Source organism: Salvelinus namaycush, chromosome 7 (genome assembly GCF_016432855.1).
Source record: "Salvelinus namaycush isolate Seneca chromosome 7, SaNama_1.0, whole genome shotgun sequence".
Lineage (NCBI taxonomy): Eukaryota > Metazoa > Chordata > Actinopteri > Salmoniformes > Salmonidae > Salvelinus > Salvelinus namaycush.
Genome location: NC_052313.1, coordinates 55789870 through 55803355, shown reverse-complemented (window position 1 = coordinate 55803355; position 13486 = coordinate 55789870). Strand labels below are relative to the sequence as shown.

The following is a 13486-nucleotide window of genomic DNA, read 5'->3' as shown; positions in this document are numbered from 1 at the left end:
GGCGTTCCCCAAACTGTTGGCACAAAGTTGGAAGCATAGAATCGTCTAGAATGTCACTGTATACTGTAGCATTAAGATTTCCCTTCACTTGAACTAAGGGGCCTAGCCCGAACCATGGAAAAACAACCCCAGACCGTTATACCTCCGCCACCAAACTTTACAGTTGGCACTATGCATTCGGGGAGGTAGCGTTCTCCTGGCATCCGCCAAACCCAGATTTGTCCGTCAGACTGCCAGATGGTGAAGCGTGATTTATCACTCCAGAGAACGTGTTTCCACTGCTCCAGAGTCCAGTGGCGGCTAGCTTTACACCACTCTAGCCGATGCTTGGCATTGCGCATGGTCATCTTAGGCTTGTGTGCATCTCCTCAGCCATGGAAACCCATTTCATGAAGCTCCAGATGAACAGATGCTAACGTAGCTCCCAGAGGCCATTTGGAAGTTGGTAGTGAGCAACCGGCAACAGACGATTTTTACGAGCTACAGCACACGGCGGTCCCATTCTGAGCTTGTGTGGCCTACCACTTCGCAGCGGAGCCGTTGTTGCTCCAAAATGTTTCCACTTCACAATAACAGCACTTACAGTTGACCAGGGCAGCCCAAGCAGGGCAGAAATTTGATGAACTGACTTGTTTGGCCATGTGTATTTTATAGTTAAAAATAATGTATTTAACAGAATAAAATAGAACAGAATAGTGTGAATTGCGTCTTGCGTCTGGAACAGTTATTCTCAGGGATCATTTTAAACGGGGCTCAATTTTGCCAGTTCAGGGTTACAGACCCAAACCTTTTGGATATACAGAAGTTCTATTTAGTTATTATGCCTGTTCTTTGGAATGTTTTTAATGGGTTAATAGTTCTCCATTGAACACTGCATGGGGATGAATTATGGCCAGGACATCTGTTTGGTGAATAGGCCTAGGCTTAATGATTCTGATAAATGTCTTTATCAAAGTCATGTTTTTAGTGTGGAACCTGTCTATGTTTAGGGGGTGATAGTGTTGAATAACCAATTCTAGCAGTTTGCAAGGTAGGGTTGTCATTAGTTAGTTATCACAGCCACAAAGTCATCATTTAGTTTCATAAAATCTCTTATTTTAAACCTTTATCCCTAACCACACTGTTAACCTTATGCCTAACCTTAAGCACATTTTTGTTTGCGGGACACAGCCCCTATATGGAAAGATAAGACTCACAAACATGGTGTTCTCCGTTTTGCTTTTCGGACCCCAAAAGCACCTTGACTCGTCTGAAGTCTGTACAGCCGATTATGCCAACGTCTGTCTGTAGCCCATCTGTTTGGGCTACACACTAATATGACCCCTCTGTGGAAAGGTTTTGCTCTAGGATGCCCACAGGCCTCACAAGACTTGACTGAATGTGCCCCGGTACCAGTTGAAAAAATGAATGGAAGTATATATGGAGACAGTTTAGTGCCAAAAATAAAGGTTTAAATTTATTTTTATTTTTTAATTGTTGACTGATCTTATATCTCAGATATAGGACAGACACTACAGAACAAACTTCATTGGGTTTATTTTTGGGAACTGTTCCATGTAGTGAATCTGTTATTCATTGTGTTTGTATGGGCTATATATCTATCGCGCTCTCACTCTACCGGGGTCACTTAGAAAGGTCCATGTTTTTGAAAGAAAAGCAACACATTTTTGCCTTTAAAAAAAATAAAAAATAACATCAAATTGATCAGAAATACAGTGTAGACATTGTTAATGTTGTAAATGACTTTTGTAGCTGGAAACTACTTTTTTTTTTTTTTTATGGAATATCTACATAGAGGCCCATTATCAGCAACCATCACTCCTGTGTTCCAATGGCACGTTGTTAGCTAATCCAAGTTTATAATTTTTAAAGGCTAATTGATCATTAGGAAACCCTTTTCCCATTTGTGTTAGCACAGCTGAAAACTGTTGTATAAAACTGGCCTTCTTTAGACTAGTTGAGTGTCTGGAATATCAGCATTTGTGGTTTCAATTACAGGCTCAAAATGGCAAGAAACAAAGAACTTCTTCTGAAACTCGTCAGTCTATTCTTGTTCTGAGAAATGTTTTTTCCATGCGAGAAATTGCCAAGAAACTGAAGATCTCGTACAACGCTGTGTACTACTCCCTTCACAGAACTGGCTCTAACCAGAATAGAAAGAGGAGTGGGAGGCCCCGGTGCACAACTGAACAAGAGGACAAGTACATTAGTGTCTAGTTTGAGAAAGACGCCTCAAGTCCTCAACTGGTAGCTTCATTAAATAGTACCCGCAAAACACCAGTCTCAATGTCAACAGTGAAGAGGTGACTCCGGGATGCTGGCCTTCTAGGCAGAGTAGCAAAGAAAAAGCCAGATCTCAGACTAGCCAATAAAACAAAAATATTAAGATGGGCAAAAGAACACACACTGGACACAGGAAGATTGGACAAAGTATTATGGACAGACAAATCTAAATTTGAGGTGTTCGGATCACAAAGAAGAAAATTTGTGAGACGCAGAAAACATGAAGATGCTGTAGGAGTGCTTGATGCCATCTCAAGCATGGTGAAGGCAAACTGATGGTCTGGGGGTGCTTTGGTGGTGGTAAAGCTTTGTACAGGGTTGAAGGGATCTTGAAGAAGGAAGACTCTCTCCATTTTGCAACGCCATGCCATACCCTGTTGACTGCGCTTAATTGGAGCCAATTTCCTCCTACAACAGAATAATGACCTAAAGCACAGCTACAAACTATGCAAGAACAATTTAGGGAAGAAGCAGTCAGCTGGTATTCTGTCTATAATGGTGTAGCCAGCAAAGTCACCGGATCTCAACCCTATTGAGCTGTTGTGGGAGCAGCTTGACCGTATGGTACGTAAGAAGTGCCCATCAAGCCAATCTAATTTGTGGGAGGTGCTTCAGGAAGCATGGGCTGAAATCTCAGATTACCTCAACAAATTGACAAATAGAATGCCAAAGGTCTGAAAATGGAGGATTCTTTGACGAAAGCAAAGTTTGAAGGACAGTTATTTCAATTAAAAATCATTATTTATAACCTTGTCAACATCTTGACTATTTCCTATTCATTTTGCAACTCATTTCATGTATATTTTAAGTGAAAACAAGGGAATTTAAGTGACCACAAACTGTTGAACGGTAGTATGTACTTCGAGGGGTGTTAAAATTCTAAATGAAATAGCTAGATGGTCCTTGGTATGACCTTACACCAATTCCCTACAGCTCAGTAGAACCCTCCCCCGGCTTACAGGGATATGACTGAACAGCTTCAGGGTGGAGTTTTCACCTCAGGTCCACTACTCTATTACGCATGCCCATCCCTAGTTACTGATGTGTGTTGGTTGACTGCGTTACTGACTGGTGTGTGTTGGTTGACTGTGTTCAAGGTGGAGGTGTTTAACCTGCTGTTTGTGCGGAGCGAGCTCCTCTCCAGGAAGCAGAAGCAGTATGTGGTTCACTGCCAGGACTGTGCCCGGAAAGGCAGCGCCGAGCTGGACAACTTTGTGGTTGTAGAAAAACACCGGATGGATGATCTCATGCAGGTCTACGACCAGTTCACACTAGTAAGTCACACTTTGATTTGGCTCTATTGACATTGTTGGGATGTACATAGATCCTGTTAAAGGACTACTTCCTCATTTGATTGGTATACTGGCCAGTGTTTGTATCGTGAGTTCCATGTGCATTTCATTAAATGGAATTCTAAAAAATACCTTATTTTGTTTCCTGTTTCATGCGTTGAATCGGTATTGAACTCTCCCCCTTTTTCTCACCAGGCCCCTCTGCATTCATCTTCATCTTGACATTAGACATCCCTTCGGCTTCTGTGGGGCGACCAAGCATTACAGGAACTTTCATTTCAAAGGAAAAATGGACCATTTCTGATATTCAGGAAAGTCGAGACAGTCTCCCCGTATGGCTGTTCTCCACAGCGACGGCTGGAGGCAGCAGCGGCTGCGTGTGTCTATGCAACCTGTCAAGTGCGCCGTGTCAACCCCCCTCTTCCCCCTGGGGGGCGCCAGAGAGCGCACTTCCCAACACAGGACTCCCCTCCTTGTAACAATGGTTCAGCTCTTTTTAATGGAGGACTTAATCCAAAAACATTTGGGAAAGGGGTGGGAATTATTATTGAGTGAAGATGTTTTGTAGATATTGTATCTGTCACAACTGGCAACACCACCCTAAAAGACTACTGACTGGACAACCTGTTCTCTTTTTTTTTTATTCTGTTAACAGGCTGAGATGTGATCCCTTTGTTTTCCTGAATTCTCCAGGTGTTTTCCTTCCCTCTAAGGAGCACTAGCCTAACTGGTCTTTTTCTATGGTAGATAGTAATTTTAAGACTCTTTGGATGGCAAAATCTACAAAAAAATTGTAATGTGAAGAGTTTAGGTGATTATCCTTTCTTTTTTTTTTTACAGCTTTTATGTTTTATCTTTGTTATTTTGGAGCTATGACGTTCAGTTTTTGGTTGTTTATTAGATTTAAAAAAAGAGCAAAAATGTTGGGTGAAATCAATAGCCAAGTCACAAAGAAAAATGGGTTGCACATTGACCTAAAGGAGAATTTAGCTTTTTTTTTTATAACCAAATATATTTTTGATGTAAATGGCATGTTATTGAAGGGTCCAGACAGTTTTTTGCAATTTCACTTGGATTTGAGAAACTTACCGCAACCAGCGATTGAATTCCTTCATCTTCGTTGTGCAGTATGTGGGCTCTGGAAAATGAACAAAGGCTCCAAAAACACCCCAATATGTCCTTTTTGAAACGGAAACGCTCAGCAGTGATGCAGGTCTTTAGATAGTGGACAGATGACGTTGTCATTCTGAGCTTTATCCGCAATGTTATATTCCATTTTGTTGCGACTCAAGCGATACCTCCGTCCATTCTACAGGTCACAGCCAAAACACTTGCGTAAATGAGGGATACAAAGTATTGAAAGGAGATGCTTCCACACAGGAAGTTCCAGACGCTTGTTGAATCTATGCCAAGGTGCATTGAAGCTGTTCTGGCAGCTCTTGTTGTCCCAACACCCTATTAAGACACTTTATGTTGGTGTTTCCTTTATTTTGGCAGTTACCTGTAACAGCAGTCTACACGGAGAATGAAACAGCTGGATATGGGAAACGTCTTGAGACGCACAAAATGGAATATAGTATTGCGGCATGACACAATTTCAAAGACCTGCTTCACGTTTTTTCAGGGCCCCCATACTGCACAACCAGGATGAGGAAATGATTCGCTGGTTGTGTTAAGTTTTTCAAACAAGTGAAATCGCATAAAAATGTGGACTTCTATAACATGCCATTTACATCAAAATACAGATTTGGTTGTTAAAAAAAAAGAAGAGCTAACTTCTCCTTTTTAAGGATTAAAGTTTGATTTGTGATTTTTGTTATGTTTCTAATCTTGATGTAAATTTACACTATTTATAAATACATATTTATTGCTTGAAAATATTTGTTGATGGAATGCTGTTATTTTTTTCCAGAGTACCTGCCATTAAATTTGAAGGAGTTGTCATTTTAACACAACTCCTCGTACATTTTCTATATATAAATAAAACTGCTTAGCAAGCGTTGTACAGAAACTGACATTTAAAATTGTTTTATTGTTTTGAAGAATGTTTTATGACGAGTCATTAAACACAATTGTCAAATAATCCATGGATGTAATTACTTTCACCAGTGCAGACATATGTACAGTATGTCTGCAGAAATAATGAATTGTTTTGCATTCATTTATTTTGTGCTGCAACTTCTAAGACATAATGTACGACATAATGTACATTTCAAGGCCACGGTGAACAAAGGATCCCAGTAAAATATTGTACTTTCTAGACAACCGGGCCCAATCCAAATACAGCGGACCTCATTAACGCATTAGAAATCACAACAATACTTCTATAACTTGTATTTATTTGATGATACAAAAGCATTGTCACACGGTCTCTGAATTGGGAGAAAATACTTACCGTGAGATTGAGTGAGTTATTTGAGTAGGGCCTAAAACCCAGCAGACAATGTAGCTGTAGAATCACCCACACAGAATTCTACACTGTATGCCAGGTCAACAACCTACCAGCACACTGAACGTAAATTTAGAATACAAGCTATACTAAATCAATCACAGTACATGTAATTGATACATGCACAATATTTGAGACACGAAGAACATGGTAGCCATCAGCGACCCAGTAGCCAGATGTAGCTGCTGACTGCCCCACAGGATCTACACTGACTACTGAGCAGCTGACAGACACCGACACGGCTGCCCACAAGGACAACCTTGCTTGGCACAGTCCAAGCAAAGACGGCCGTCTCTTGTCACTGGGTTAGCACTGAATACCTGGGAGCTTGTGACTTATTTAAACACATTCAGCAGAGGATCACTAGTAATCTAATAAGGCCTTGTTAAGTGTGTCTCCGTGTCTGTTTTTAGCCTCTGAGATGGAGTACTGCTGGTTGGCGGGTTAAGACCCTTGCAGTAAGTAATCCTGACTGGGCCACTCATTCACCTAAAAAGAGGGAGTTTTTCTGCATGGCCAGTCTGTATAGCAGCGCCGTCATCCGGTCCAGGCAGCTTCATACCTATACAGAGAAGAGAGGTCAGTTGCATAGAACTGACATTACAATGCAGAAATTGACATGCAGTCAATGGAGCTCAGTTGACCACATCTCTTCCAGGTGAATAGTTCCTGTTTTATTATTATACTGAGGACTTCTGGTTGGAGGGAGATTGATTCTCCTTTAATCAGCCTGTTGTGACATGGAAACAGAAGATCGAAGAAAATGGAAAGTCAAACGGGAGCAAAGTTCTACCCCACCTTAACCTAACCCCAATCCCCAGGTTTTAGTGATAAACCCCAATCCCCAGGTTTTAGTGATAAACCCCAATCCCCAGGTTTTAGTGATAAACCCCAATCCCCAGGTTTTAGTGATAAACCCCAATCCCCAGGTTTTAGTGATAAACCCCAATCCCCAGGTTTTAGTGATAAACCCCAATCCCCAGGTTTTAGTGATAAACCCCAATCCCCAGGTTTTAGTGATAAACCCCAATCCCCAGGTTTTAGTGATAAACCCCAATCCCCAGGTTTTAGTGATAAACCCTGTTCTTTTCACACACATTTAGCCCCTCCCCCACATGTTTGTGCAGTGTGACTGTGATGGGGTCTGAGTGAATTTTACACATGCTATAGGTCGCACTAGGAGGGAGATTATACAATATGATGCCCTAGACCCCTCAAATTCAACTCTGGACTTCGAAGCCAGTTCCACTGCATTGTTCCCCTCTAATCGGGGACTGATTTAGACCAGGAACACCAGGTGTGTGCAATGAATTATAGGGTAGAACAGAAAACCAGCAGCCTCCGGACCTCGTAGGGTAAGAGTTGAGTACCCCTGCCCTAGACCTAGACATGTCTGCTCTGAACTGCTGATTTAATCATTATGACACTGATCCAGGTGCAGTTGTTAAGTAGACTAGTCACTAGAGTGACAAAGCACTTTTGCATGACGCTACTGAACCTGGCTGGCCCATAGAGATTGATAGAGGACTCATCTTTATATCTGTGCCATTATAGCATCTGTGACAGCTTGGGTAGCGCCATTGAGGTTACAACCCATAGGAATGCCCACCCAGTTTACTACTTGACTACTTTAAAATGGTGGATGATGGCAATGTCCAATAGCAGTGACAATGTCCATGCTAAAACGGGTTATATCCATGATGAGTCCTCTATCTATCTCTATGGGGTGGCCCCCTCTATTACTGTATCTCTTTGGTTGAAATCTTGAGGCCCAGGTAAGGGAATTGGGTGGTCAACTGCCATATATGGGTATAGAGACACTAAACAGTCAGGCTTGTGTGTTGAGGGACTATCACTTGTGACAGGCTAGGATTCAATACGATCGCGCCGGTAGAGTGCTGCCGACAATTCATGTTAAACGCTGCAGATGTTGGCTCAATCTGAAATGACCTTGAAATGTCAAGACAACTTAACTGCTATCCACTGACTTCTCTGTTTTCCCCTCTGACCTGTCTAGCTATAATGGACAGAGCAGACAACACCAAGGCCTAGATCCAGGGTTAAACAGCGATTGCAGACACCCGCATAGCAGATGTTTTGGCGGTGTTGAGGTGGAACTGGGTTGGAGCCCTCAAATCGGGGAGCAGCTGCTCTTGCGATAATTGTCACGAAGCCACACCCACGCATTAGAAATTCAGAAGGAGAACATTTAGGCTATATAGAAATAATTACGCTCAAATTAAAAATCATTCAACGTAATACACAATCCAGTGTTCGAACTTGTAAACAAGGCTGCATGGGATTTCTGTTAATGCGACTCCGTTCAGCCAATGGCAATGTCCGCTTCTGGTATAATGCCAGGAGCCGCTTGTGGATTTGACAGCTCCACCACCGACACCGCCAAAACAACCGCTATGCAGATGTCGGCCAAAGCGGATCTGATTGAATAGAGCACTAAATGAATAGTCAAGTCCACCATGAGATGGATCATGTGACTCGCAGGCTTCTTAGAATGGAGGCTTTAAATGCTAGTTCCATTTACAACCAGTTCTGCAAACGCAGTCTATGGCTAGGTTCCTACTACCCATGATGATTGAATTCTCCTAGACTTGCCCTTGTCGTAGAGACTGGGGGAAAGGTAGGGGCAGCAGGTGAGAGACAGAGGAGACTCCCTGGCTTGTCTGCTATCAGGTAGACAGGAAAGTAGCGGGGCATGATACGATGTTAAAGAGTTAGCAGAACTCATAACACTGAATATGTCTTTCCACCACCATGTGAGCACTAACCAACGGTCATGGCCCATTTCACTCCCCTCTCTCTCCTCTGTGAGAGTTGGCGACGTGAGAGGTATTTGAAGAGAGAGGCAATTTTTCTGCAGGGGTAAGTGTGAGCTGTGCCCTTAATGGCTCCCATTTCTCCCTCCCCCTCTTCGTTTCCTTCCTGTTTCCTCTCTCTGGCCGTGTTGCAGACAGGTGGCCTTGACTGCTAATTTTAGCCCTGTTCATTGTCCCGATGGGTTTCTCACAGCTATGGGCCTGCAATCAACCAACTGGTTCAGTGTGTGAGCTGGGGTCAGTCGGACAACTCTCTTCGTACACACACGCACACCAACACACAGACGTACACCCACACACTCACCTTCATCATCTCTGACTCATTCATTCATCCTGACTTCTACAACTAACATGCTGTATTTTGATTGGCTCCTGTCCCCAGCCAATGCCAGGTCTCTCTCATGTAGCCCATTGATAAAGTCAGGGTCCTATAGAACATGGCACACGCTGTTCCTCCAGAGGCCAAGTCCATTCATTCATAACACAGCCATATGCTCAGAGGGTGTACGAGTGACACCAAGCCCTAAACATTACCATACATAACAATAGTTACAACCACATGCACACACACACTGCTGCACACATGAGAGAGACCTGTACAACTAGTAAAACATCTGACGGATACATAACCACGATGACACACACTCACCCCAACAGGTTTTGTACTCACTGTGTTTGATGTGTGTGATTCCCAGACCCAGGGCTCCTGGCATCTCTTTCAGTCCAGCTTCACCGTTCACACTCTCTCTTCTCTTCTTTCTCTCAGTGGCAGCTCTTTTCCTTGTCACCTTTCTTTCCTCTGCGGAGAACGAGAGAGGGGGCAGGAGAGGGGGAGGGGAAGGAAGAAAGAGAGAGGGGGCAGAGAGAGGGTGAGGGGAAGGAAGAAAGAGAGAGGGGGGAGAGAGAGGGGGGGGGGGGAGAAAGAGAGGGGGAAGGGAAAGAAGAAAGAGAGAGGGGGCAGAGAGAGGGGGAGGGGAAGGAAGAAAGAGAGAGGGGGAGGGGAAGGAAGAAAGAGAGAGGGGGCAGAGAGAGGGGGAGGGGAAGGAAGAGAGAGAGGGGGGAGAGGGGGAAGGGAAAGAAGAAAGAGAGAGGGGGGAGAGGGGGAAGGGAAAGAAGAAAGAGAGAGGGGGCAGAGAGAGGGGGAGGGGAAGGAAGAAAGAGAGAGGGGCAGAGAGAGGGGGAGGGGAAGGAAGAAAGAGAGAGGGGGCAGAGAGAGGGGGAGGGGAAGGAAGAAAGAAAGAGAGGGGGGAGAGGGGGAAGGGAAAGAAGAAAGAGAGAGGAGAGAGGGGGAAGCGAAAGAAGAAAGAGAGAGGGGGCAGAGAGAGGGGAGGGGAAGAAGAAAGAGAGAGGGGGCAGAGAGAGGGGGAGGGGAAGAAAGAGAGAGATTCCATGTGAAACAGCATTCCAGTGTGTTCAATAAGTAATGAGCTGTAGATGTGTCATTCTTGAGGCAGGGCCCAGTGTTCTCTTTTTCTTTCTACTTGTCTGTTCTTTGGCTCTTTTCTCACCTGTGTCCATCGTGTACATCTCCTATCCTATATTTCTCAGTCTTTTATCTCTCAATGAATCCACATACTTCAGTATGCATGTGTGACAGAAAGTCACTCAGTCACGCAGTGTGACATGGAGATGGCAGACTTCTTTAAAAGGAGCCGGTAGCATTAGGGGGCTGGGCTTTCTCAGTCTGGCCAATGACTGGTCCGGAGGCGCAAGTAACTCTGACATGTTTGTGAATGGGGAGGCTTGGAAGAGGACACTCATTGTGAAAAACTAAGGGAGTTGGTTTTCAGTGTAGCAACTGACCCAGAGAAAGTGCCATGAAAAGAATGATGGTGCCATGATCTGAAGTACAGAGCAATCATATTGTGTTGCATCTGACTCTTGATCGTTCATTGTGTCAGTGTTTTAATCAAATAAATGAATACAATTCATCTACGGTAGTTCTGTCAAATTGAGTTTGGCCATCAGGTGACCTAGGTGGTTTTCCATTGGTTCTTCCCGTGCTGCGTTTCTGCAGTATGTTGCCATGGAAACCTGGAGCCAAGGGTACTTGGCTGTTCAAAGTGAAGGAGTTATGTGTGTGTGTGCGTGTAGAGATGGATTTTTTTGTTTAATCTTTATTTAACTAGGCAAGTCAGTTAAGAACAAATTCTTATTTACAATGACGGCCTACCCCGGCCAAACCCTGACCCGGACGACGCTGTGCCAATTGTGCGCCGCCCTCATCTGCCCCTATGGGGAGGGAAATAGTAATACACTGCCCCTATGGGGAGGGAAATAGTAATACACTGCCCCTATGGTGAGGGAAATAGTAATACACTGCCCCTATGGGGAGGGAAATAGTAATACACTGCCCCTATGGGGAGGGAAATAGTAATACACTGCCCCTATGGTGAGGGAAATAGTAATACACTGCCCCTATGGGGAGGGAAATAGTAATACACTGCCTCTATGGGGAGGGAAATAGTAATACACTGCCCCTATGGGGAGGGAAATAGTAATACACTGCCCCTATGGGGAGGGAAATAGTAATACACTGCCCCTATGGTGAGGGAAATAGTAATACACTGCCCCTATGGGGAGGGAAATAGTAATACACTGCCCCTATGGGGAGGGAAATAGTAAGTAATACACTTGCCCCTATGGTGAGGGAAATAGTAATACACTGCCCCTATGGGGAGGGAAATAGTAATACACTGCCTCTATGTGGGAGGGAAATAGTAATACACTGCCCCTATGGGGAGGGGAAATAGTAATACACTGCACTATGGGGAGGGAAATAGTAATACACTGCACTATGGGGAGGGAAATTGTAATACACTGCCCCTATGGGGAGGGAAATAGTAATACACTGCCACTATGGGGAGGGAAATTAGTAATCACTGCCCCTATGGGGAGGGAAATAGTAATACACTGCCCTATGGGGAGGGAATAGTAATACACTGCCCCTATGGGGGAGGGAAATAGTAATACACTGCCCCTATGGGAGGGAAATAGTAATACACTGCCCCTATGGGGAGGGAAATAGTAATACACTGCCCCTATGGGGAGGGAAATAGTAATACACTGCCCCTATGGTGAGGGAAATAGTAATACACTGCCCCTATGGGGAGGGAAACAGTAATACACTGCCTCTATGGGGAGGGAAATAGTAATACACTGCCCCTATGGGGAGGGAAATAGTAATACACTGCCCCTATGGGGAGGGAAATAGTAATACACTGCCCCTATGGGGAGGGAAATAGTAATACACTGCCCCTATGGGGAGGGAAACAGTAATACACTGCCTCTATGGGGAGGGAAACAGTAATACACTGCCTCTATGGGGAGGGAAACAGTTAAACACTGCCTCTATGGGGAGGGAAACAGTTAAACACTGCCCACATGGACACTCACTAGTCCTCTCAAACAAGTCATCCACCTCAAACATCTGACAAACACACCTACAGTACAGGAGATACTGCAGCCTGCACATCACTAACTGCAACACACATCCACAAGTCAACACACAAATTCTCCTCTTTTCAATGCAACATGAAATGTTGAGGAATGTGTGGTAGACTAGTCATTCCAATCTGATGTGGGTGCTGAGAGCTGATAGAATCCCACTTCAGGATTGGGTTGCTCATTGGAATAATTGTCATTTGTGAGTGGGCGATTGCTTTTGTAGGCAGGCGTCGAAGAGTGGACAATCTCAGATGATTTTATGCTAATCCAGCACCGCCATTACTGCTCTAACCACAGTAAACTCTGGTAGACATATGCCTTTGATGCTACACTATTATATTCATTACTGATATCTATTACGTGTGTCTCATATTTTCATTTCTGCATTTATCTACTTGAAATATTAGGGGAAGCGTAGGCAGTGGTGGGAAAAGTACCCAATTGGAAAGGGGGATACCTAGTCAGTTGTCCAACAATGTATTCAACTGAAATGTGACTTCCACCAGAGAGGTGCGGGGGGCTTCCTTAACTGTCTAACTGTCATACTTGAGTTAAAAGTAAAGATACCGTAATAGAAAATGACTCAAGTAAAAGTGAACGTCACCCAGTAAAATACCACTTGAGTAAAAGTCTGAAAGTATTCAGTTAGTGCTAAATACGGCTACTAGAATCCTGACTAGAACCAAAAAATGTGATCATATTACTCCAGTGCTAGCCTCCCTACACTGGCTTCCTGTTAAGGCAAGGGCTGATTTCAAGGTTTTACTGCTAACCTAAAAAGCATTACATGGGCTTGCTCCTACCTATCTTTCCGAGTTGGTCCTGCCGTACATACCTACACGTACGCTACGGTCACAAGACGCAGGCCTCCTAATTGTCCCTAGAATTTCTAAGCAAACAGCTGGAGGCAGGGCTTTCTCCTATAGATCTCCATTTTTATGGAATGGTCTGCCTACTCATGTGAGAGAAGCAGACTCGGTCTCAACCTTTAAGTCTTTACTGAAGACTCATCTCTTCAGTCGGTCATATGATTGAGTGTAGTTTGGCCAAGGAGTGTGAAGATGAACGGAAAGGCTCTGGAGCAACGAACCGCCCTTGCTGTCTCTGCCTGGCCGGTTCCCCTCTCTCCACTGGGATTCTCTGCCTCTAACCCTATTACAGGGGCTGAGTCACTGGCTTAC

General features: G+C 44.2%; 1 protein-coding gene across 4 annotated transcripts in view; it reads left to right on the top strand.

Moving 5' to 3' along the window:
• The window catches only part of LOC120051481 (lysine-specific demethylase 6A-like), a 46064-nt gene extending 40406 nt beyond the window's left edge, over window positions 1-5658 (top strand). For all 4 annotated transcript variants that reach the window (XM_038998371.1, XM_038998370.1, XM_038998369.1 and 1 more), the window contains 2 exons: window positions 3381-3557; window positions 3771-5658. In XM_038998371.1, the coding sequence (XP_038854299.1) occupies window positions 3381-3557; window positions 3771-3797 (204 nt within the window). In that variant the 3' untranslated portion in view covers window positions 3798-5658. The remainder of the gene's footprint in view (window positions 1-3380; window positions 3558-3770) is intronic.
• Window positions 5659-13486: the final 7828 nt, after the last annotated feature.